This window comes from Anopheles stephensi, chromosome 2 (assembly GCF_013141755.1).
Source record: "Anopheles stephensi strain Indian chromosome 2, UCI_ANSTEP_V1.0, whole genome shotgun sequence".
Taxonomy (NCBI): Eukaryota; Metazoa; Arthropoda; class Insecta; order Diptera; family Culicidae; genus Anopheles; species Anopheles stephensi.
In genome coordinates, this window is record NC_050202.1 from 48,077,089 (window position 1) to 48,100,510 (window position 23,422).

Sequence of the window (23,422 nt, forward strand, 5' to 3'; positions counted from 1 at the left end):
CCAATCGACAAGAAACGATCAATTCAAATGATTGCCAAACAACGATCGAACCGCTCCAGTACTCAACTCCACGCTATTACTAGCAACTGTCAAACAATATTGACAAAAACACCGAGTAGGCCGAATAACAACAAGTATTCTTCTGGCTGAGCGGTGTCTGGCCTCCCGAAAAGAGTTTTATCGCATTTTTTGCCCTTTTAAATACACCGGCGTTGTGAAATCGTGAAAAATATGAGTTTCGATGTAAAGTTGCGCCGTTCATTTATCGCCAGTCGCTCCTTTGCGCTCCATTTTGTTGACATCTGCTACCGATTGTTATTCTAGCCGGCCTGGCTGTCGGAACCTCCCCCCATCATCGAGGACACGGAAGATCTGCTGCGTGCGTTCATTCTCGAACCGAAAATCCCGATACACGAGCCGAAACCGTACTTTGAACCACGTCACCCATCCATCGACCAATTGTACGATGTGCCGCACGCACCCATCATTACGCGCATCGTGCCCGACCGGTGTCCGGAAACCGGAAAGGTGTTGGATTTCGTCGAAACGCTGGTCCAGAATGCGGGATCGACGGCCAAAAATTCCATGTCATTACAGCGCGAACCGACCGAATCGCTGGATTCGGCCCGCGGCTCTGCCTCGTACTTTCCCTTCTGGCCCGGCGGATTCGATGAACCGGAAACGATGCTCGCGGACTTGGTGCCGAGCCCGATGTTTGAACCTGGCGCTCTGAAATCGTGTCCACCGGGGTTTGCAACCGGTGTAGAGTTTGAAGCGAGTGGCAGCGTGGCAGAACGGAGCGAAGGTATCGGTGACGGAGGGGTGATCGATCTGCTGTCAGCGATCGCGCACGAGGATGGTTTCGATCTGCTGTCGGACGCGACGACACAACGCGAAAAGAATGCAACACCGCACGAGGAACGCAAGCTTCCGGCCGATATCGATGAGGAAAGTTTGCTGAGCGTCGAAAGCAAGCAAACAGCCGACGGGCAGGTGCTGCAAATTTCCAGCGTTAGCAACAACGCAACCCAGTCGGCCGAATGGGCCGAAATGATCGACATTTCCAAACCGGTGGATGATTTTTACGTCAAAATCCCGGCGATGGCGCACAGGTTTCCGTTCGAGCTGGACATCTTCCAGAAGCAGGCGATCCTAAAGCTGGAGGAGCACAATCACGTGTTTGTGGCGGCACACACGTCCGCGGGTAAAACGGTGGTGGCCGAGTACGCGATAGCACTGTCCAAGAAGCACATGACGAAAACGATCTACACGTCACCCATTAAGGCACTCTCCAATCAGAAGTACCGCGACTTTAAGACCACCTTCCAGGACGTGGGGCTGATAACCGGGGACATACAGATCGATCCGACCGCGTCCTGTCTCATCATGACGACGGAAATTCTGCGCTCGATGCTGTACTGTGGCAGCGATATTACGCGCGACCTCGAGTACGTCATCTTCGACGAGGTGCACTACATCACCGACTCAGACCGGGGGCACGTGTGGGAGGAGGTGCTCATCCTGCTGCCCGACCACGTGTGCATCGTGATGCTGAGCGCCACCGTACCGAACACGATAGAGTTTGCGAACTGGGTGGGCAAAACGAAGAAGAAGCGCGTGTGGGTCGTAAGCACCGCCAAGCGACCGGTTCCACTCGAGCACTACCTGTACACGGGATTCGGTGGCAAATCGAAGGACGATTCGTTCCTGATCGTGAACGAGCACAGCCAGTTCCTGGCGCAGGGTTACCACCGGGCAAAGGAAAGCTGTGAAGCGAGGCAGGCGAAAAACGCAACCCGCCGAACGGGCGGCCCTTATAGCCAGCGCCAGGAGCAAACGCTCTGGGTCGGTTTGATCGATCATCTGCAAAAGAAGGAGAAGCTGCCGGTGGTGGCGTTCACGCTGTCCCGCAACCGGTGCGACAACAATGCGGAAGCGCTCATGTCCTGCGATCTGACGACGGCACGGGAAAAGTACGCCATCACCTCCTTCTTCCAGCAGTGCCTGCAGCGGCTCATCCCGCCCGACCGTGCACTGCCGCAGGTGGTGCAGATGCAGGCCTGTCTCGAGCGCGGCATCGGCATTCACCACAGCGGCATCCTGCCCATCCTGAAGGAGATCGTTGAGATGCTGTTTGCGCGCGGGCTCGTAAAGATTCTGTTTGCCACGGAAACGTTCGCGATGGGCGTGAACATGCCCGCCCGGACGGTTATCTTCGACAGTACGCGCAAGTTCGACGGGCAGGCGGTCCGTCCACTGCAACCGTCCGAATACACCCAGATGGCGGGTCGGGCTGGACGGCGCGGGCTCGACAAGACCGGTACGGTCATTATCCTCTGCAAGCAGCATCTGCCCACCGACGGGGAGCTGAAAACGATGATACTGGGCAAACCGATACGGCTCGAATCCCAGTTCCGGCTGACGTACGCGATGATGCTGTACCTGTTGCGCGTCGAGCTGGTGTCGGTGGAGAACATGATGCTGCACAGCTTTCGGGAGTTTGGAAAGCGGCAGCAGATGCCCCAGAGCAAGCTGGAGCTGAGCAAGATGCAGGAGAAGATGTCCTCGCTCACCAAGCTCAGCGACAATCTGAAACCTTTATGCGAGTTTTACGAAGCAGCGCACGAGTACATTGACCTTTGGCGCGAGCTCATGGTAAGTGGTAACACCTGAACAAGCAACGAAACTATCATTTTCGATCGCTCGACTGTACGTGTTTAGCCCTTTATGTTAGGAAGTACTGCCATTTCTGGCTTACTAGACATAATGATTCCATTTCGTTGGATAGTCTGTCCTCATTGCCTGCTGGGATTTGAAAGCTGGTTGTGCCGTATGAAGACCGGAGCCGTTGTCGCCTACTTACTAAAGGACCGTTTTTTCCTCCTCAACACACATTTCAGCCCAAGCAACTGTGCCAACCGAAAGCAATCAACGAGCTGAAGGTAGGGCGCGTGGTGGTAGTGACGGACGGCCATCACTACAACAAGCTCGGAGTGTTGCTCTCCGTATCGCTACAATCCCACAAGGACATGAAGCTGGTCGTGCTGGTGCTAGACCACGGACAGACCCAGCCAAAGCCGGACCCGCCCCACCCGGAACCGCTCGACCGGGGAACGCTCTGGCACCAGATGCTCTCGCTAGCGTACCCGTACCAAACGTTCCTGCCCGAAGGGGTCGGTGGACACTGTGTGCTTACCCTCGGCCCAGCGAACCTGATCGAGGTGACCAAGCACACGATCAAGTGCGATGCAAGCAACATCATCCGCAGCTGGGAAAACCGTCTCATTCCACGATTCCGCGATGCACCACCGTCGCAAGCCACCGTCGAAGCGGTCGCAAGTTTGGCCGAACTGAATGCGAAGGTAATCGAAGCCGGTTCCGTGACCGGTACGCTCGAGTGTGTGCGATTCCAGCGTGATCTTACGAACCTGGAGCTGTCGGAGCAGCTGAAGATCGCCCAGGACCGGTTGAGTCGCTGGGTGCCGTACACAAACATTGCCGACTTTGAGCATGAGTTTGCGCTCGTGTTTGATTGGAAGCAGCTGGAGCGAAAGTTGGACGAGCTGAAGTATCAGGCGTCGTACGAGAGTATGTCCCTGTATCCGGACTACCAGCGAAAGCTGCAGGTGCTCCAGGAGCTGAAGTACATCGACGAGATGCAGCAAGGTAGAGATCGTTTGGAAATGGGAGCAGAAGGGAGCGGTTTCGGTGTCGTTAACAACGAACGGTGCGTTTCGTTTCAGTGGCCATGAAGGGACGAGTTGCGTGCGAGATGGGCCAGAACGAGCTGATGATTACGGAGCTGGTGATGCGTAACATACTGACCGATCTGCAGCCGGCCGAAATTGCTGCCCTGCTGTCGAGCTTGGTGTTTCAAGCAAAAACGGACGTACAGCCAAAGCTGACTGAAACACTACAGAAGGTAAGGGTGGTAGCTTATGCCGAGCTTCCAAAGCATTGGTCTTGCTGAATAATTTGCTCTAGAAGGATGAGTTCGAGGGTGCAGTAGGCATTGAGACTTTAAAGTTGCTTTAAGATCGAAGGTCCAAGTTGGCGTTGCTTTCAAAATTAGAAGGCCAACATTGGTCAAAGTTGATGCAGGCCAATCCAGCAGCTGCCAGCCATAAGGACGACCTAAGAAGAGCCCATTAGATCAACGGCAAATGTGGCCTTGAAGAAGAGTTCAAGCAGGCCACTTTTAGGAATTGGTGACGATTGGCCCTCTTCGCCGCTAAACTCCTTGCAAGCAACTCTCCGATTGTATCCATGTGCGTGCGTACACTGACCAAAACTCTGCTCCCCAATTTTCCCTCCCAGGCCGAAGCACAGTTCCGCGAGGTTGAGAACGACATCCGGCTGGTCGAGCGGCAGTACGGTGTGACGGATGTGTGCAAAAAGGAGGAGCTCAACTTTGGCCTCACCGAGGTGGTGTACGAGTGGGCCCGCAACAAACCGTTCGCCGAGATAATGGTGCTGACGGACATTAAGGAAGGCATCATCGTGCGCTGCATCCAGCAGCTAAACGAAACGCTGTGCAACGTGAAGGACGCGGCCCGGATCATTGGCGACCCGGTGCTGCACAGCAAGATGGAGGAAGCGTCGAATGCGATCAAGCGCGACATCGTGTTTGCGGCCAGTTTGTACACCTCGAGCACACCGATCGTCATCGGGGAGGTGTAAGACGGACGACAATTGGGGTCCTTTTTTTCCCTCGTTTTGCCAGCAATAAATGAAATCTTCGTCTAAACCTGGCATGGCATTAATATTTTAAAAGTACGTACTTTATTGATTACATTAGTTACAATGGAATACACAATCCAATCGGCAATATTCTCGCTCGAAAAAAAATCAAAACTAACCCTCACACACTACAGTGTCCGCTGCTCCGGTATGAAGCTGTTCTGTGCCGCCGCCCCGCCGGACGCGCTGTTCGTGTCCTCGCTGATGCAGATCCACTGGCTGTCGCCCGTTTCCTTCCACAGGCTCACCTTATTGTCGCCGCCCGAAACGCCCAGAATGTTGCCCGTCAGCGACCAGCTCACGTTCCACACGACGTCGTCGAAGTTGTGCAGCACGGCCGGCTGCCAGCTGACCAGATCGTCACTCGTCCAGATCACTACGCGCCGGTCCTGCGAGCAGCTGGCAATCTGATGCCGCGGCATACCGACGCTCGGGGCCCACGCCACATCCCGCACCCAGTCGGAGTGTAGTTCGAGCCGCTTTTCCTCCTCCCAGCGGTCGCCGTCCTCCTTCCAAATTTTCACCGCATTGTCGCACCCGCCCGACACCAGCCGCTTGACCGCGAGGTTCGTTTTGCTCGGGCGCTGATCGAACGCCGGCTCGGGCACGGTGGCCGGACACCAGCTCACCGTGTTGCAGCCGATCGTGTGGGCGTTCGGGATTTTCTTACAGTCCCACGTGCCGGCCTCCACGTTCGCGGTCAGTATGGAGATCGAACCGTCCGAGCTACCGCACGCCAGCACCAGCCCATACTCGGCCGGTGCCCAGGCAACGGAGTTGACGGACGAGTCATGGTTGCTGTACTCGTACCACTTGGTCCAATCGCCCGGACCGGCCTCCTTCCACACGATCACCTTACGATCGTACGAGCAGGACGCTAGCACATTGCCGTACCGTGGATGGCCCCAGGCAACCTGCCACACCGGACCACCGTGACCCTTCAGGTCGGCCGCCAGCGTTTGGGCGCCGTTCTTGATGTCGAAAATTTTGACCGAATTGTCCGACGAACAGGTCGCCAACCGGAGCCCGTAGTAGTCCACATCGGCACAGTGGATCATGTCCTCGTGGCCGGTATCGATCGTATTGAGCACGGACACCATTTTGCAGCCGAATACTGTGTGTACTTAATAAATGCAAAATAAAGATTTCTCTGCGGCCGCCTGCGGTGTGTATTTGCAACCTTTTCCACTGATATTTGACGTGGAACAAAACACACACAGCTCTGTTGACAATCTAGTGCACACAGGAATGCACCGTGGACAACTGATTTGACAGTTGATTGCCCCGCTTTTGCGCACAAAATTAACCATTTCTTACGAAACAAGGTAACAGACGAGAAAATAGAAACAGTTTTAAAGTTGAAAGTGTTTCAGGGTAGATAAAGTAAATATACTAAACAATAGTGCAGACCAGCACAACGGTGCTGCTGCATGCTGTCAGTTTATTTTGTTGTGCTGTGACTGCGGTCTGATGTTACTTTGTGCGTGGTCGCGCGGACGACATATAAAGGAAGAATGGCTAATTTAAGATAGCCAGATTTTCTATAAATCTGATTAACCTACCGTCGAATCCTCCTGTAAACTTCCACTTTCGTACAACTTTGTTCGACAGGACTGTGGTATGAAATTACTATCTTCCGCATGTTGAAAGGACCCGAAGCGATATTCTATCAATAAATTCGAATACACTTTCGTCAAATTCACAAACAGATAATGGACGATGGAGGCAACATCATATTTCGTCCTCAGGCTTTATCTCATATCGTTCATTTCGGACGCTATCCAAAGTGATGAAAGCTTATTGCGCACACCATTTATCCCAGTGTTTTGAATTCACATTTATTAACCGACTGTATATTAGTATACTTTTTGTGGAATAGACGTTCTTGATTCAATAACTATTTTATTGTCAATGACATATCGACGTAAAGCTCCTGACAAAACAGATACAAATTTCGATTTGATTCTCCTACATTGCCTCATACATAACCACCAGACGGGAGACCGCTTTGCTGGTCGTCGGGGGATGGTGGAATAAATAAAACAGAAACAAACTAACAAACAAATAATAAGCTCGGTAACTACGACTGGAATGAAGGATGGGCCAATGGACCGCTGTTTTCAGCAAGAGCGCGAGCGGCCTTAGAAACCTCGCACGTAAAGCAAATAGGTGTATAGCTCAAATGCCTCCCCGGAACGGTTCCGCGCACGCACGGAAGTAACAACCAACAATCAGTAAAGCCAGTCACAACAGTGAACAGTGTTCAATTTGCACCTACACACATGCACACACATAAATCTAGCGGACAGGGAGAGAGACAGAGAGTCAGAAATCACGCTCCCGCCCGGAGCAACCCCGGATAGAGATTACGGTCCCGAAATGTTAAGTTACGCCCGATATGCCATTGCCTGCTCTGCTTTCCCAACACCTCCAAAGCCCAAAACAAATAATGCTCCACGCCATCTAATTGGCCACGGCAGCAATCTGCGGGCAGTTCGGTATCTGGCAGTTGAGCTCCCGGGCGCAGCTGGCGGCCGTGGCGCTGGTGCGCGCCTCAAACCGATCGAACAGCAGCGGCTTCCGGCAGAACGCGCACTCTTCCGGGCAGTGTTTGCCGCCCAGCGGCATCTTCAGATCCTGCCACACCACCTTCATGTCGCGCACCATCTCATCCATCATGGCACGCGTGTGGTGAGGCGTCGGAGCCAGCCGAAGCTTCTCCTCACCGCGCGCCACCGTCGGATAGTTGATGGCCTGCACGTAATGCCCGAAGCGTTGTATCATCTGGTCCGACACCTCCGTGCACTCGCGCGGATTGCCGATCTTTACCGGAATGATGTGGCTGGGCGTATGTTCCACCGGGAACCCTTCATCCTGCAGCCGCTGGCGCAGGTAGCGCACGTTTTCCTGGTGACGTGCGCGCAGCTCGCGGCCCTCTTCCGATGCGAGAATGTCAACGGCTTTCAGTGCACCGCACAGTACCGTCGGCGGTAGCGAGGTGGTAAAGATGAACCCGGCCGCATACGACCGGATCATGTCCACGAGCAGCGACGTCCCGGCAATGTAACCGCCCACATTGCCGAACGCCTTGCCGAGCGTGCCGGAAATGATGTCCATGTTGTGCAGCTGTCCCTCGCGCTCTCCAATCCCTGCCCCGTGCTCCCCGTACAGCCCGACCGCATGCACCTCGTCCACGAACGTGAGCGCTCCGTACTCGTGCGCGATGTCGCAGAGCTCCTCCAGCGGACAGACCGCTCCCGTCATCGAGTGGACCGTTTCGAACGCGACAATCTTCGGCAGCGACCGATCGACACGCTGCAGCAGTTCGCGCAGATGGGCCGGATCGTTGTGGCGGAAGATGTGCTTCGGCACACCACTGTTCCGGATGCCCTGTATCATCGAGGCGTGGTTCCCGGCGTCGGAAAAGATGTGACACCCGGGGAGGGCCTTCGCGAGCGTAAACAGCGTCGAATCGTTCGCCACGAAGCACGAGGTGAAGAGCAGCGCGCTCTCCTTCTGATGCAGCTCGGCCAGCCGATGTTCCAGCTTTTCGTGGTTCATCGAGTTGCCGGAGATGTTCCTAGTTCCACCGGCTCCCGTGCCGTACGTTTCGAGCGCGTCCGCAACGGCTCGCTTCACCTCCGGATGGCACGACATGCCAAGGTAGTCGTTCGAGCACCACACCGTGATCGGTCGTTCGCCCCAGGAGTACTCGAGCGCACGCGGGAACTGGCCTTCGGCCGCCAGCCGGTTCACCTTCTTGAACACCCGGTACGAGTGGTCCTGCTTCTTGCGCAGGATCTGCTCGTGGAAGAAGTCCTCGTACTGGAACGTGCGCTCCGTCGGCACTTCCACACTTTCCGCCCCGAGCTCCTTCACGTGCGGGGCTGCCGTACTCAGGAACGGGCACTTTTTCGTGCCGCTCGATGCCACCGGTTTGCCGGCAGCCGGCGACGGTTCCGACTGCTGCGGCTTGGGTTGCTGCAGCGAGCTCAAATTGCGGCGCGTCTCGGTTTCCTTCTTCGGCGCTACATCCTGCGCGCCGGCGGATCCTCCAGCACCGGCAGCCGCACCGGCCTGCGAACCTTGCAGCGAGGAGATGGTACGCTGCACCACCGGACACTGGGCACCGTACGCCTTGAGCAGGGCCGGAGCGTAGTTGCGCACGTAGCTCGTGCTCAGACGGGTCAGGAACGGGCAAGGCATCTTCTTAATGCTGCTTACCGTGCGTGCGACGAACTGGGAGGTGGTTAGATTGAAGAGCTGCACAGACAGAAGGCGAGAAAGAAGGGAAACCGGATTTAACAAAAAATTAATTCGCAAATATTTAAATCAAAAGTTACATTGACGAATGACCTTTGTGAGGATCAGCAAACAAATTGCGTCCAAAAAGGGAAAGGTAAAGGTTTGGACGTCCGTTATTCTTCGGCCAGCAACCGCGCACCAATTCAAATTTATTTCGTACGGGTTGGGTCACACAATTTGCCAAGCAAAACATTCGAATTGCAAATTCTGTACAGTGCTCCATGGGACGAGGAGCGTCAGACCCCAGAGTCTGCATTTACGTCATCTGGCACCAGCGTGAAGCAGGCGTCTTGTTAGTTCCACGAGGGTCGATAGTTTGCATACACTAAGCTGGTCTGTGCGAGCAAACGGTCAAGGCCAACGCATTCCAAGTCACCGCAATATCCCTTTTTTTGAGATATTATTTAAAGATCAACTACTTGAACTAAATTTGGTGCATTCCTACTAGGTCTTGTGAGGTGTGGTTTGCCGAAAATAATCTGTTAACCGTCACTTAGGAAAGGGTTGGGAGTATCTTCTTCCGACATCGTTCTCACCACCAGCAAAATCCTTTTCAAGAGTCCTATAAACCGATGCTTAAGCTGGACAGTGACGATTGGGGGAACCCTCTTCTTCACTGTATGACCCTAAGCTCTGGCACCAGGACACAATGATTCGGAGTAGACATCAAGCTCCCCAGGCTTTCTTTATCAATGTTTAGGAGTTTAAAAGGCTGTTGGGTGCTAATGGACCAGATTCGATATTCTGAGTTTATTAGAGCAGGGACAAGATTTCATAAAATCGACTGCATTAATTCCACCTAAAGCGGTAAAACAACCCCGTAGCTCTCGTACGCAGACCGTAGCTCTCGTACGCAGCATTTGACTATTAAGCTACGGATAATTTCATGCCATAGAAAGCCAGAAATGGCAGGCCGGGAATCCTTTTGAGGTTGTATAGTGCCAACGAAGAAGAAGTACATAAGAGACATATGACGCAAACGACGATGGGGATAGTGTTGGGTTGATCACTCTCATACTAACAGTGCCATCGTTAATGATCATTAATTACAATAAGTATATAAGATTGAGCCCATTTTTGAAGAGAAGTTTGCCGATCACGCGACTAAGTAAATCTAGCTTTCCAACGCCATCTCGTGGGAACGCACGAAAACTACGTCTACTAACGCTATCACGTCGAACATTGCTCTTATCTTGTGCAATGTGAACTTTGCTTAGAGCTATACCGCGTCGACAGTTGTTAGTGCTCTTCATTTACGTAGCACCGCTCCATTAGTTTAACAGCATACCTTACACTCTTAAAAATCTTTTTTCCTTATTGGCAACTTCCGTACATTCCATGTCAAAGCATAACAAACCTGTAACATATTGAGGCGCTCGTTTAACACCAATCCGTAATTTAAAGATGGATCAATCAGACGACTGGTGATGACGATGTTGTTCAGAGACAATCTTCTGTTGCAGCTAGGCTTAGAACACTCGTATGTAAAATTTGCACCAAGACTGGCAACATTTACATGCACTTTTATTAGCCAATTTTACAATTATCCACGTGCTTTATCATCCATATAGCGCTTCAGCCCATGAGCTAAAATTGCTGTGCTATACTATCGCAACCAACACCACTCGTCAGTCGCTCATGTTACTTCTGGAGGGCTTAACACTTTCGAAACGTCTTGGTACCTTCGGCAACGAGTAGTATCAGAAAGAATTACCACCACCGGCACTACACACTAGAGGAGGTCACTGTGAGGGTCTAATAACGCAGGGCATTCACAAAGCTTTGAGAGGAAACCGTCTTGAGAGTGGGAGACACAGACGCACACACACACACGCACAGACTGTAGTTATAGGGCCATTTATGCTCGCGAAAGACATCAGGTGAGGTCGCGTTGAAATGAAAAGAAGGAGCGTCACCACTATATACGCGATCCACGATCCGCACCAGATCGGCAACTGGTGATCGGCGAGCTGGGTGGCAATCGTTTTATATACTGAACCGTGCCTGAAGCTGTCGTCAATCTGCAAACCAACCACCCCTGAATAGCTCCCGAGAGATAGATTTCCTGCACCCTCGTGCTAGGCTAGCAGTCCCCTTAATGATCGCCTTAATCTGCTCGGACAAGGTGGCGATTATGCTGCCGAGTGCGCGGTCCCAATAGATTGCACACCGCCTGCAAGTGCCGATTTGAGTCTGTCGGTTTGGTCAAGGAAAGTCTCACCTTTGAAACCATCACCGCCGGGGCAGACAGCAAGCAGCTCGTAGTGGAGAGTGTACTTAGGGGCAACAGATAGACAACTGACCAAAGGGAAATATTAGCCACAAGGTTGTGGCCACCAGAACACAGAAAAAGAAAAAAACAAAATAGAACGAGATGCAACGATGATGAATTTTAATAACTCCCCTGACTGTCTTCGCTACTTTGCTGCACGATGCCCTGGCCAATCGAATTCGAATGGCAAATGAGAACTGTTCGAACGGGTTTCGTGCGGGTAAGTAATTTCTTATCGGGTCCAAGGGCTGCTTCAGCAAACACGCGCGCGTTTCGATAATCGCGAGCGCTTATTTGTATCGATTCTTCTACGCTACGAATAGTCGATTGCTTATTTTGTTTCGTTAATGTTACGTCCAAAGTTAAGGAAGTGCCGAACAAAACGACCCAACTGTGCTGGCAAAGGGAGTAGTAAAAAGGAAATAACACTTGTACCAAGAACCCACGCGATAAAACGTGCCATACAAAGTTGGTAGAGAGCAAAAAAACTGTTCATGTTGTTCCCATCCATTTATTGGAGATGCCGCGTACCGTTTGAACAAACTTATTTTTCAAGCACATTTGTTTGTGTGACTGAGGTGCAAAGTAAACTCAGTCGCTCTGCCGGAGTTGTATTGATTGATCGTTTCCTGGGAGGATTGAGCAGGAGAAAAGGCATTATAATTTACTTTGTGTGAACATTAGCACAAATTGTGATTGAAATAATAGGAGCTATGATAAATTATCGATATCACAGTACATTGCTGATCACACACTAGTATCCTAATCCACATTATCTTCTGACCGTGACCATGTCAGATAGAGCTGACCATGATGAAAAAAAGGGAACGGATTTTCGTGACTTAAATCTCGCACTGCTCAAGTCTCGTTTGGCCTCGCTACTTGCCTGCCTATTCAGTGCCGGCCAGGAAACTGTGCGTATTTGAAATCGAAACGCAAGTGGAAGCGATCAGGGTTAGCACTAGTTGAATTTCACAATGCATTTTGTAACTATTTCTTAATACAACTTTTCTACAAGGCGTAGTTGACAGGTCGTATCCCATCCAGACCCGCCTCCCCGTACGTAAAGCTGACTACTTTGCAACGGGTAAAATTGAGACACAGAAAGCCAGGTATGGCAGGCCGAGACCTCTCGAGGTTGTAGTGCCAAAGAGGAAGAAGAAGTAGTTGACAGGGATTTTATTTCCTTAACAACATGCTTAAATGAGTGGCGTCATCTGTGAGAAAATTCATGCAACGCACCAAGCCGTTCTCTAGCAATCACCAATAAATTCATGTTTTAGCATGAAGCTATATGAAACTGTAAGAAAATTTATTTTAATTTAATTTTGATTAAACGACCTGTTGGATCATGCCGCACTAGACTTATGATAGTGCTGGAAGATCCACGGAGCCGGGAAGTATAGCCTTGCAAACCGTCTCGGCCACTGAAACGTCTCTTTGAAGCTATCACTATCCTTCTTTTTCTAACCATTAACATTCTGCACCCAGGACTGACTGACCAGCTACGGGTAAAATCAAGTAACAGAAAGCCAGAAACAGTTGGCCAAACAATCTTTTGCGGTTTTAGCGCCACAAGAACAACCATTTTTTATCCAACATAATGGCACCATCTATGAGAAGAGTCCCAAATCGCACAAAGCCTTTTTTCTAAAAATGATCAATCTACTTATACTAATTGATTAATTGCTAATTCATGTGCGTATTTAACATATGTTTACATGCTACATATATTTAAATTGCAGTTAACATCGTAAAAAATGCACAATCATCAGCACCGCTCGAATAGTCAATACCTTTTGTCTAGTCATTCAGACTGAGGAGTTTTCATACGGACCTTTTTACTTGAAACGTGATACTACATTAAACAGTTGATTTAGTGTTGAGAAGGTCATCAATAAATGCAAGAGCACCAAGAGCAAAAAAACACGTCCATGTTAACCGTTTGCAGGCCGATAGATAAAGGCCGTACTGCTCTGTACGTTGGTGATGGTTGAGTGGTGGACCCAGCTTTATCGCTATGGATTTTTGTTCAACCACAAAAAGATTTTTATCAGTAGAAATGCGATACTTCCCTCTTATTTGAAATGGCAAATACTTGGCAACATAAACCAAAAAGAAGCACCGTGCATTTGAAGCAATCCGTCGTGTACTTGTAGAGCTTCTTCTGTAAAACAAAAACTATAGAGCTACAGAAAAATAATACTTCCCGTAAAAAAAAAAAAACAAAGCTATATAAGGACAGACTGCATAACCAAGCGATGATACCCTCGAAACATAATGTCGGGGCTAGAGTTCATAACGAAAAACAAGGAAATAAAACCTATCGCAAGCTGCCTCCGACGGAAACAGATTCTCTGCTTCGTACCACTGGGCTGATCATCTCTCGTTAAGTACACAATGTCTTGCAAAATACTCGAGAGATTATCGTTCCGGGCGGACAGCACTTGAGTGATTTTGACAGAAAGTCAGCAAAGGTTACTGGTAAGATAGGAGAGGGTGGTTTGTGGATTTCCACACTGCTACCTCAACTTGAAACAACTTAATGCTACACGATTGTGTGATCCGTGTTTCATGCAAAATACTGGACCTAGGCTGGGCGATAGGTGAGTAATGCGGGCAAACCCTTATCGAGCTTTGCGAGCTAATTGACGAGCTTTACCTTTCACACAATTCTTCACAACACGATCAATCATTAATCCTTAACACGGTGTGGCATTACATCACCTGCCGAAACCTATCGGACATTGAACTGTTGTTCTGCTTAGTTTCAGGTGGTTTCAGAACTTGCTTACACATCATAGCTTGGAAGGATTATTGTGTCCTTGTATGTCCTCCTCTTTCAGCAGAGAACTTGGCACCCCAAGTTAAACTATTTTGTCTGAAAAAATATTCAGCACACACACACACACCCACGCACATGTATACTTGGCTATCGTTGGCCAAGCTATCCAAGTTCCCTCGCGAGGAACGTAAACTTGCTTGAAGCTTTCGTTTTTGTCAACCTACTTTTTCGTCTGCGCTGTTCGAGCAAGCCCTTGTTGCTATGGAGACTGAACGTACACGTTGGGAAAAGAAATCTCGTTAGCTGCGAAACGTTCCGTGGATGATGGAGGTTCACTTCAAACTGCCAGTGACTACTTGGCAAGCAGTCGTGACTGGACACAATCCTGCTGTCGCTAGCCAATCCTCCCTTCCACCGTGATGTGGTGCGAAGAATCGTGGCGAGCGTGTACTTGTGGTGGTGTGGTGCTAGGGTTAATTCAAATATCGCCACGCGTGTCTGCTCGCGGATACGACAGCGTTTTTTCACACACTTATTGTGAGTTTGGCACGGAAATGTTTAAATCCTTCACATGCTTGGAAGGTGACGAATTATTAGTCAAAATCCTTAAATGCAGTACGAAAAAATAAACAACCTTTGGCCACCACCAAAGCAACACACTCTCTCTCTCTCCTTTCTGAACCGTTTCTGCCTAGTCACGGCAAGTGCAAAAAACTTCTCCATCATGGTCATAGCTTGATCATCGCGATTTTTTTTTTATCAAGCAGACGGTTTGTTTGTGCGTGTGTTTGGGAAATAAATAATATAAAAAAAGCACATACAAACTTTCCATTTTTGATTTTATACGACCAGATTTTCCGGTCACAACAGGCCGGTCACGTTGAAATGAGTGTAAGATTGTGCGAACCCAATCGAGCAGGGCGCTCTAATCGTGACTCGTCGGCAAACCGCACGCAACCACTTGTGACATAGATTACATCAGTCGATGTTGCTTTTTTGCTGCGGCTCGTGTATGTACTGATATCTATTTTACGACTGAAAGGTAACTTGTTATCGTGAGGTCTAAAAAGGAGAGTTGATCATCAGATAGCAAAAAAAATCAATCGTTCATAATCCGCTGCACGTAATGAAGGATTAATCTCTTTTCTTCATATCAAAAACATTAATACCCTTCATTAATCAGCAACATTCTCTTGTTGCACTTGCAGCGCTGTAGGTATTTTTTTATCAGATTAATCGAAAGAACAACAAAAATCCGACGGGCTTAGTAAAACTCAAGGCCAGCTAATATGTTAACCCCCTAAGCAAACTGGTTCGAACTGGATCTGGCAACAGAGTGACATCAAACAAAATTGTTGCCCGAAGGACACAGGTCTGGTTGAGAGGTCGGCAAGGCGGCAATGAACAGTTTGAAACGCACCTCACACTCCCGTGCATGAAGAAAACACCATTTATAGCTTGTCACGTGCCACCCATGCGGTCGATCTGTGAAATCTTCGGCAGTGGTTCTTTGCAACGGAGCGCGCGTTTGCAATGGGTAACCTAATCGAACGATATTGGGCACCTTCGCTGAACCGTTCGACAGTGCACGATGCTAAATTTACACCTCCATTCACTTGGCTTTTGTTCAAACAAAACATTATGCAATGCAACGGGGTTACCTATCGTATTGCGGAATCTTATATCACATTGCCGTTCTAGCATTTTCCATTGCAAAATTTTCTCTGCTTTAATTATTCTATAATAATTACTTTTACAGCAGCAGCACGAAAAGATTTGCTCCAGGCCAACAGCAAAAGTCTGCATATGCTGTGTATCCAGTCCATTGCATAATTGTGCACAACATAACTGGAACGATTCACATGCGCCCCAATTCCTGCACTACGGAGCTGAAGCCACAATGGGGGTACAATAATCTTTCGCCCTAACTAAACTTACCTTTGCAACTCTTGCGGTATGGACTTTCGGTTACTGTCCTGGCCGATTGTGGGCAGCCGTAGCAGCTTCCAATACTTTTGCTAGTAACGACAAAAACACACTCGATTTCACCAGTGAATCGCGAAACAATTTTTGTAGACAACAAAAGTTTGCAATCACACTGACAGCTCGGATCGGCTGATTCGGTCGCCTCGTCTATGTTATCGAGTTCAAAAGTTTACTTGAGGTTTGCAACAAAGCAACGAGATTCCCAAAGAACCACCTGTGAGGCCAAAAATATCTGTTGCGCATTATCATATGTAGATCATGCTTTTTTATTTCATTTACATTTTTTTTCCTTAATAAAACTGTTGCTCTTACTACTGGGGCTATATTTTTTCCCCGAAAAACTCCAATCCAAGCGACCATTTCAGAGCAAGGTGTATGTATTTAGAAGGTGGATTTTTATCGATTTGACAGGGCGACATTTTAGTCGAGTTATGTCAGAGTTTGTTTACAAAAACATATGGTATGGGGCTACCAACATGAACAAACAGCCTCGATTCTCAGTCCTTTGAGCAATTTCGCTAATTTATGGGTCATCTTCGCATATTAAGTGTTGTCCCACAGACGATTGACGATATTTGGTTGCATTTTTCGTCAAAAAACCGCAAGCGATACCACCACCGGAGCCTCCTCCGATGCTGTTGTCACTCTTCTCAATACCCTTCCCCTTGATCACCTCGGAACTGTTATGTCAGGTCGAGAAATGTCAATTTGCTCTAAACAACTCTACCTTCTATATCTACATACCTTGTTTCAGAGCGGTGCAACGTCAAATGTATCCCTGTTGTCAAGTAGGGTTTGAGATGTACGTACCTGCCCAATGTACGCATTGTCTGCCGCTTCTTCGAACACCTTTGAACAAGCTTTTCTTAACGGCCATCTGGAACCTGTAGGCTAAGGACCAGGACGCACACAATTTGCCCGCGCACGCATCGCATCGCCCAAGTTTAGCCAGGGACAGCCGACGACGATGGCATCGAACAGCAATTTTAACACCATCGCCCTTAAACCGTCAGCTGTTGCCGTGAACGGTAACCGCATCGTCATGCCGAAAAGTTCCCACAGTCCGCTTCGCAATTGTCCTGACGAAATGGTGGAAAAGGGTACCAAGCGCAAAGCGGACATGAGCCTTGCCAAGCAAGAGATTGGTGCTAAACGGTTTGCGCTCGGTAATCTTACAAATGCCGAAGCAACAACGGGCACAACGTCGACCATCGGGGCGGTGCTGAAAAGCAAGATGACCAACTTCCTGAGCAAGCCGATATTGTCGTCGAAAGCGGCTGCAGATGTTGGCACCAAACCAACATGGAAGGTACGTTAAAGCATAATACGGGAAAGTGTGTATGACGGGTGTCGTGTAACGAGAATGCTGTGGTGTTTCTATTCCTAGCCAAATGATCAACATTTCAAGAAGAATAAAGTGCCGAAGATTCATGGCGTTCCCAGGATCATGACGCGCGCTGCCATGCGAAAGCAGCAAGCCGTAGAGACAAATCAGAAGCTGCAGCAGCAAGAAAAGCCCGTCGCGCTTATCAAGGACAAAGAGAATGTGCCATCGTCGTCGTCGTCGTCATCAGAAACCTTCACAGTAGCGGGTAAGTTATGGCCCTTGTGGTCGCAGCAGCAGAACAATAATACCATTTGTTGTCCGGCCAGCCCTTGCACAGCAACGTAAAGCGGAGATCGAGCTGCAGGGCAAATCGAAACCACCGCTTGTGCCTGATAACCGAGCATCGTGGAAGAACGTTTTGCGAGCTCGAACGACAGCTATTGTGGAAGAAGCAGAAAGTACCAAGCACGAGGCCGCAAACTATGCCGAGCAGAAAAAGGCTCAACCAACCGTCAGCAGCAACGCTTTATCGAAACGCTCCGAGCTGAAGCCAAAACGGGCCCGTGCGTCCAGCGAGTTTGAAGCGAGCGACAACTCACTGTACGTGACGGCGGTGGAAAACTTCGAAGATGCAGCTACGGCCCCTTCCGGCAGCAAAGCCGATGGCGCCCCAGAGGCAGGTCCGAAAGGTGAGGTTGCGGTGCAATACAAGAAACCACAGCCAGCGGCAGCAAACGTTGCGAAGCCAAAGCGTGCTGGTGGTCGGGGTTCCAGCGAATTCGAGGACAGTTCGCTGTATGTGACGGCGGTCGAACATTTGGATGCGGCAGCAGGCACATCATCTACATTGACCAAAGCCAACGTAATTGTGCCAACCGTTATCGAAAAGACCGTCGACTCACTGCCGATCCTCGACAAGAAGGCGAAAGCACCGAAGCCCGTAGACGATGATACTGGCCCATGGAAAATGTCAATCGAAGAAAATGTCGCCCTAACCCGTGCCGCAACGGCTGAGATCGGTGTGCCACGCAAACCACCGCCGGCTGGCATCGAGGATTACGATCTATGCTACTGGAACGATATCTACCAGGTGTCGGAGTACGCACAGGACATCTTTGAGTATCTGAAGGCCCGAGAGCCCGCCTACAAAATACCGGACTACATGGGACGGCAGAAGCACCTGACGAAGCGCATGCGTGCCCTGCTGGTCGATTGGATGATCGAGATCCAGGAAACGTTCGAGCTGAACCATGAAACGCTCTACCTGGCGGTAAAGATATTGGACACATACCTTTCCCGTGTGACGATCGGTCACGAAGTGCTGCAGCTTGTGGGGATTGCCGGTATGCTGATCGCTTCCAAGTACGACGAACGCTTGCCTCCGACGGTCGATGATTTTGTGTACTTTTGCGACGGCGCTTACGACCGCACGGACCTGCTGAAGATGGAACGTACAGTGTTCCGTACGATCGAGTATGATCTCGGGTTTCCGCTATCGTACCGTTTCCTGCGCCGGTACGCACGCGTCAACCGCATCCCGATGATGACGCTCACGCTGGCCCGCTACATCCTTGAAACGAGCCTGATGGATTACCACACGGTGCATGTGCGCGATTCGAAGCTTGCTTGTGCCGCACTCTTCATCGCCCGGCGTATGTTGGACCAGCCGGGATGGAACGAAACGCTCGAACATTACTCAAGTACGTCTATTGCCAATTTATTCGGCAGCGGTTCACTATTTGCAGTGAGTGCCAGAAATCAATCCTATATCACTTCTTTCCGTTTGCAGGTTACAAGGTGGAACAGTTTAAGGAGACGATCAAATTGCTCAATAACGGTATGTGCTCTCGGCAGTATTCCTTCGACACCGTGCACAAGAAATACTCGCACGAGCTTTTCTTCGAGGTGGCCAAACGTCCCGTCATCACTAGCTTGGAAAAACTGTTTGCCACCACTAACGTTTCGGTTGTTGCAAAACCACCCACCGTACCGACGACTGTCACTGTTGCCCAGGCAGCAACAATCCTTCCGATCTCAGCAGCCAAAGAAAGCGTAGCCATTTCTTCAACCAGCACCACCAACAGCAACCACGACGACGACGACCGTTAACAAATGAGCAAATTTCAAACCCGACAAAGCAAAGCATTTCCCCTTTCGAAATGAACGGTGGTGGCTGATCGTTGTGGGTCTGATCGTGAACTCAGCACATGAAGGTAACGTCGTTAATTCCTGCACTAAATAAAATGTAAGAAATTTCATTCACTGACCAAGAAACACCGGGGAAAGATGCCTTTTAAGAGCCCCCCTCCACCCCGTCGTGTAAATCACGAATTGTTACGTTAATAGCTAAATGCTCTGCAGCAACAACTCTGCTTGCCAGCCATTTCACATTATCATCGCGTGCCAAGAAACAGCTGGTGGTAGGAGCGTGCGCATCTCCCCTCGTGTTAGCATTAAGTCTTTTTTTTCTTTTCCATTCATTTATTACTCATTTAATTGCGTTTTTTTTTGCTGTTGTTTATTTTCCTACATTAATGAGTCCATGTGTTGTAACTAACTAAGGCTAGGACGTTAGCGGTGTTCGGCAAGACGATCTTGCAAATGAGACTGATATTTGAGCAAACTAGAAATCGAAAAACAAACCACTGACGATTGCTCTCGACGTCATCTCTCGTGTTAAGGTAGAAGCGTTCTTGTACTATGAATTGATTTTTGCGCAAATGTTTTTTTATAAACATGCGCTACATGTAATATCAAATAAATGTGTTTTACTGTGGAAACTACACCAGACGGAAAGTGAATTTCATTTGATATTTGATTTGGTAAGTTACACTCACTTTGAGAAACTAAATGGTAAGGAACAAAAGGTGGAAGGTTGGCCATTTATCCAATTACAGCATCGTTTCTGTCTTACATATATAATGATCCAAGCAATAGTTCGATGAACGTTCTTGTTCTTCTATCTTGGCCTGCTTCGATGGAGCACGTCCAAATAGATATGGCTTGGTGTCCTCCACCCCCGGCTGCATCCGATCCCCTTCAGGTTTGACTCTACTCGGTCCAGCCAACGACTTCGCTGTGGCTCCGCTTCTCTACGCGTCGTGACGAACGGGTCGCTGGCGAGCACCTTCCTGGTGGGGTGTCCTCCACCAGCATAGTCCAGGACTCGTAGGCCCGTAGAGTACTACCGGCCGTGTCAGTGTGCGAAATGTTGGAGTCTTCTGGATCTCAGGAGCCTGTGGAGCCCGTAGCAGGCACGATTCCCCTGAACAATGCGCTTTCGGATTTTGCTGCTTACGTTATTGTCCGAAGTTACGATCGTCGCCGTTAAACAATACTCTGGTGTACGTCTCGCACACCGCCGCATATGTCCATCCGATGGTCGATGTCATCCGCAAAGCCAAGGAATTGGAGACACTGGGTGAAAATCGTTCCCCTGATGTCGAACCTCGCGCTTCCCATCAGTGGCGGATCAACCTAAGAGCGGAAGGAGCAGCCGGTCAGGACCTCGTCGGTTTCGGGGGGTCTCTTCGGCGTGGGAACTGCCATTACGCTCGGGTCCTCCAAATATCTTGATCCACCACTGCTTCCCATGACACCTTCGAGAGCGTTGTTAAACAACAGACAAGGTAGTCCGTCCCCTTGCCTTTTTCCCCGATTAGATTCGAACGATTCTGACAGTATGTTAGACAATGCACACTGCACACTGTCCATCGTAACCCACAACAGCCGTACCAGCGTCGCAGGGAAACCGTACTGCCGCATGATGTCCCATAGCTCGGTCCGAACTACGGTATCGTAGGCAGCCTTGCTGTGGATGAGCAGCTGTTGCGTGGAGATCAGGAGCTCCCGGTACTTCTGGAGGATCTGCCGTAGAGCGGAGATTTGGTCGGTCGTGGATAATCGTTATTGTCCTGTGATAGCCAGCCGACCACAACCTAGCGAAAAGGGACTGGAATCGTCTTCTTGCTGGCGAAAAAAATACACAAGCATATTTGAGGGTAAATCACACTCAACAATAACGTGCTTTCAAATATGGAGGATCGCCTACATTCAACGATAAACGTTCAATGAGGTCCAATGAAATATCTTAGCCAATGTTCCATTTCTGTGGACAAAGCAACAGACTAGTTGAGCCATATCGAAAAGGACTGCTTCTTTCTTCTTACGTGGCTCTACAACCTCGAGAGGTCTTGGCCTGCTATTGCTGGCTTTCCGTGGCTTGATTTTGCCCGTGTAAGGGTAGCCAATGTTAGTACAGGGTGTAGTCCAGATGGGATTTGAGCGAAAAGAACTTGTTCCGGACAACTTGGGACGACGACGATCAGTGAACGAGCATACATCCGCTAAACGATCCTAGGTTACGTTCATAATCATGGACGAGACTCAAACTACGGGATCGAAGAAAAGGACTCGTCTGAAAATACGAATTCAATTGCGGTGCATGTCGGCCTTTCTTTACCACAGCGAAGATATCAGGAATCGGAAGATGAACCACGATTCCAGTTAAGAAACAAACAACAAAACTAATTCATCATCATCATGGTATAAGGCAAGAAAGTGCTTGATTTAGATGGTTTTCGAAAACCTTCCGCAACCCACCCCTGTCCTTGATTTTATGCACCAAGAAGTCTCATATATCGTTATAAAATACAAAACAAACCGCTATACACTTCCAAAAAAAAGGAAACTTTACTTCTTCTCCTTATGCTACTGCGCTAGTAAACTGTACACAACAAATGCAAAAATACGCCCCTTCCACGGGCGCTTAGTTCTGGAGAAAGATAACGTCATCCGCAATGATGCTAGTAGTGCCCCGCTGTTTGCCCTCCTGGTCCGTAATTTCACCATACGTAATCTTGCCGGTGACCATCGTACGCTGACCTTTCTTCAGGTAGGACATCACCGCATCGCGAAGACCCGGCTTGAACACTACCACCCGATGCCAGTCCGTTTTCTGCATCCAATCGCCCGATTCGTATCTGTGTAATAAGCATAGCGAGATGGTAAGTGTTTTTGCGCTTCGACTGGTGATCGACCGTCGACCGGTCTGCAGGCCGTGCACAGTACTTGTAGTTGGAGTGTGTTGCTACGGAAAACATAACCACCGGATGTTCATCATTCCCGCGCTTTTGTGGATCCGCACCAACGCGACCTAACAGCGTTACAGTGTTTACAGCTAGATATATAAAAAAGAAGGAGAATGATATATACGATAAATGAGCGATTGTTACGCTTATATTACGAAGCGAATTGCGCCAAATGTGCAGCGCCATTACTTACTTTTCTCTATACGCGTAGGATCTGTACAGTACGCACGATGAAGCGCACCACGCGCAACTAACTTGCTAATCTGAAATAACTATAAGCAAGTGTTAAAATATGCCGTAATATAGCAAATTTCGTACAAATTTCGGTAGCATTACTTACATTCGAGGAAATCATATCGGTAGCTGCTGATTCGTTTGTACTGCGGCAAAAATAATGTAAACAAACGCGGCTGTCAAAAATGCCGGTCGTTGCGAAACGTTTGAAATTAACCCTCAAGGGAGCAACAAATTTTAAACTATATTCTATAGCTATAGCAACAAATTTTAAACTATATTCTAAAAAATAAAATATTTTAGCTTTTTGACAGTCTTGGTCAGCTGCAGACCAAGTCGCTCGCGGTCTCGAGCGTAGCCGAAGGCCAATCCAATAATCTAGATTTTTGAACGAAATTTTCAGAGTCCAAGGATTTTAGCTTAGTGGATAGACCTATCAAGCCTCCTATGTTGATGTGGACAAATCATCGGGTGTCATTGTCATGACGTGACAACCCATAGAATGCTGTGTATAAATTCTGATTCAAACATCTTTCTTAGCATCTGCCTCCCGAGCTTTGTTAAGAGTTTATTAGACCCTGCTTCGTCCTTAAGGAAGTAGTCTCAGACTGTATGACCCTCTTAAGCGGTATATCAGATCTATAATATCTACGTTGATCAATAATAAACCAAGTTTGGAAAAC

The 23,422-nt window shown here is 49.1% G+C and overlaps 5 protein-coding genes across 8 annotated transcripts; 2 read left to right on the forward strand and 3 right to left on the reverse strand.

Moving 5' to 3' along the window:
- Positions 1-86: 86 nt before the first annotated feature.
- LOC118508289 (helicase SKI2W) lies at positions 87-4,773 on the forward strand. Its single transcript, XM_036047933.1, has 5 exons — positions 87-243; positions 325-2,655; positions 2,901-3,666; positions 3,744-3,922; positions 4,318-4,773. Exons 1-5 carry the CDS (start codon positions 232-234, stop codon positions 4,678-4,680), a joined length of 3,651 nt encoding a protein of 1,216 aa, XP_035903826.1. The 5' UTR covers positions 87-231; the 3' UTR covers positions 4,681-4,773.
- LOC118508291 (protein SEC13 homolog) lies at positions 4,759-5,985 on the reverse strand. Its single transcript, XM_036047936.1, has one exon. It carries the CDS (start codon positions 5,838-5,840, stop codon positions 4,869-4,871), a length of 972 nt encoding a protein of 323 aa, XP_035903829.1. The 5' UTR covers positions 5,841-5,985; the 3' UTR covers positions 4,759-4,868.
- A 567-nt stretch (positions 5,986-6,552) lies between these two features.
- Positions 6,553-16,197, reverse strand: LOC118508292 (5-aminolevulinate synthase, erythroid-specific, mitochondrial). 4 transcript variants are annotated; one of them, XM_036047940.1, is made up of 2 exons: positions 16,041-16,197; positions 6,553-9,003 (listed from the first exon to the last, which is right to left on the reverse strand). In XM_036047940.1, exon 2 carries the CDS (start codon positions 8,944-8,946, stop codon positions 7,204-7,206), a length of 1,743 nt encoding a protein of 580 aa, XP_035903833.1. In that variant the 5' UTR covers positions 8,947-9,003; positions 16,041-16,197; the 3' UTR covers positions 6,553-7,203. The 4 variants fall into 4 exon arrangements, with proteins under 4 accessions (XP_035903833.1, XP_035903834.1, XP_035903831.1 ...); XM_036047941.1 differs by lacking the exon at positions 16,041-16,197 and adding an exon at positions 14,327-14,467; XM_036047938.1 differs by lacking the exon at positions 16,041-16,197 and adding an exon at positions 11,267-11,535.
- A 633-nt stretch (positions 16,198-16,830) lies between these two features.
- On the forward strand, positions 16,831-20,205 carry LOC118508293 (G2/mitotic-specific cyclin-B3). Its single transcript, XM_036047942.1, has 4 exons — positions 16,831-17,397; positions 17,476-17,680; positions 17,742-19,115; positions 19,205-20,205. The coding sequence occupies exons 1-4, from the start codon at positions 17,056-17,058 to the stop codon at positions 19,522-19,524; spliced, it is 2,241 nt and encodes a 746-aa protein (XP_035903835.1). The 5' UTR covers positions 16,831-17,055; the 3' UTR covers positions 19,525-20,205.
- A 1,878-nt stretch (positions 20,206-22,083) lies between these two features.
- LOC118508294 (single-stranded DNA-binding protein, mitochondrial) lies at positions 22,084-22,954 on the reverse strand. The gene is made up of 4 exons (XM_036047943.1): positions 22,846-22,954; positions 22,699-22,777; positions 22,486-22,594; positions 22,084-22,397 (listed from the first exon to the last, which is right to left on the reverse strand). The coding sequence occupies exons 1-4, from the start codon at positions 22,858-22,860 to the stop codon at positions 22,184-22,186; spliced, it is 417 nt and encodes a 138-aa protein (XP_035903836.1). The 5' UTR covers positions 22,861-22,954; the 3' UTR covers positions 22,084-22,183.
- Positions 22,955-23,422: the final 468 nt, after the last annotated feature.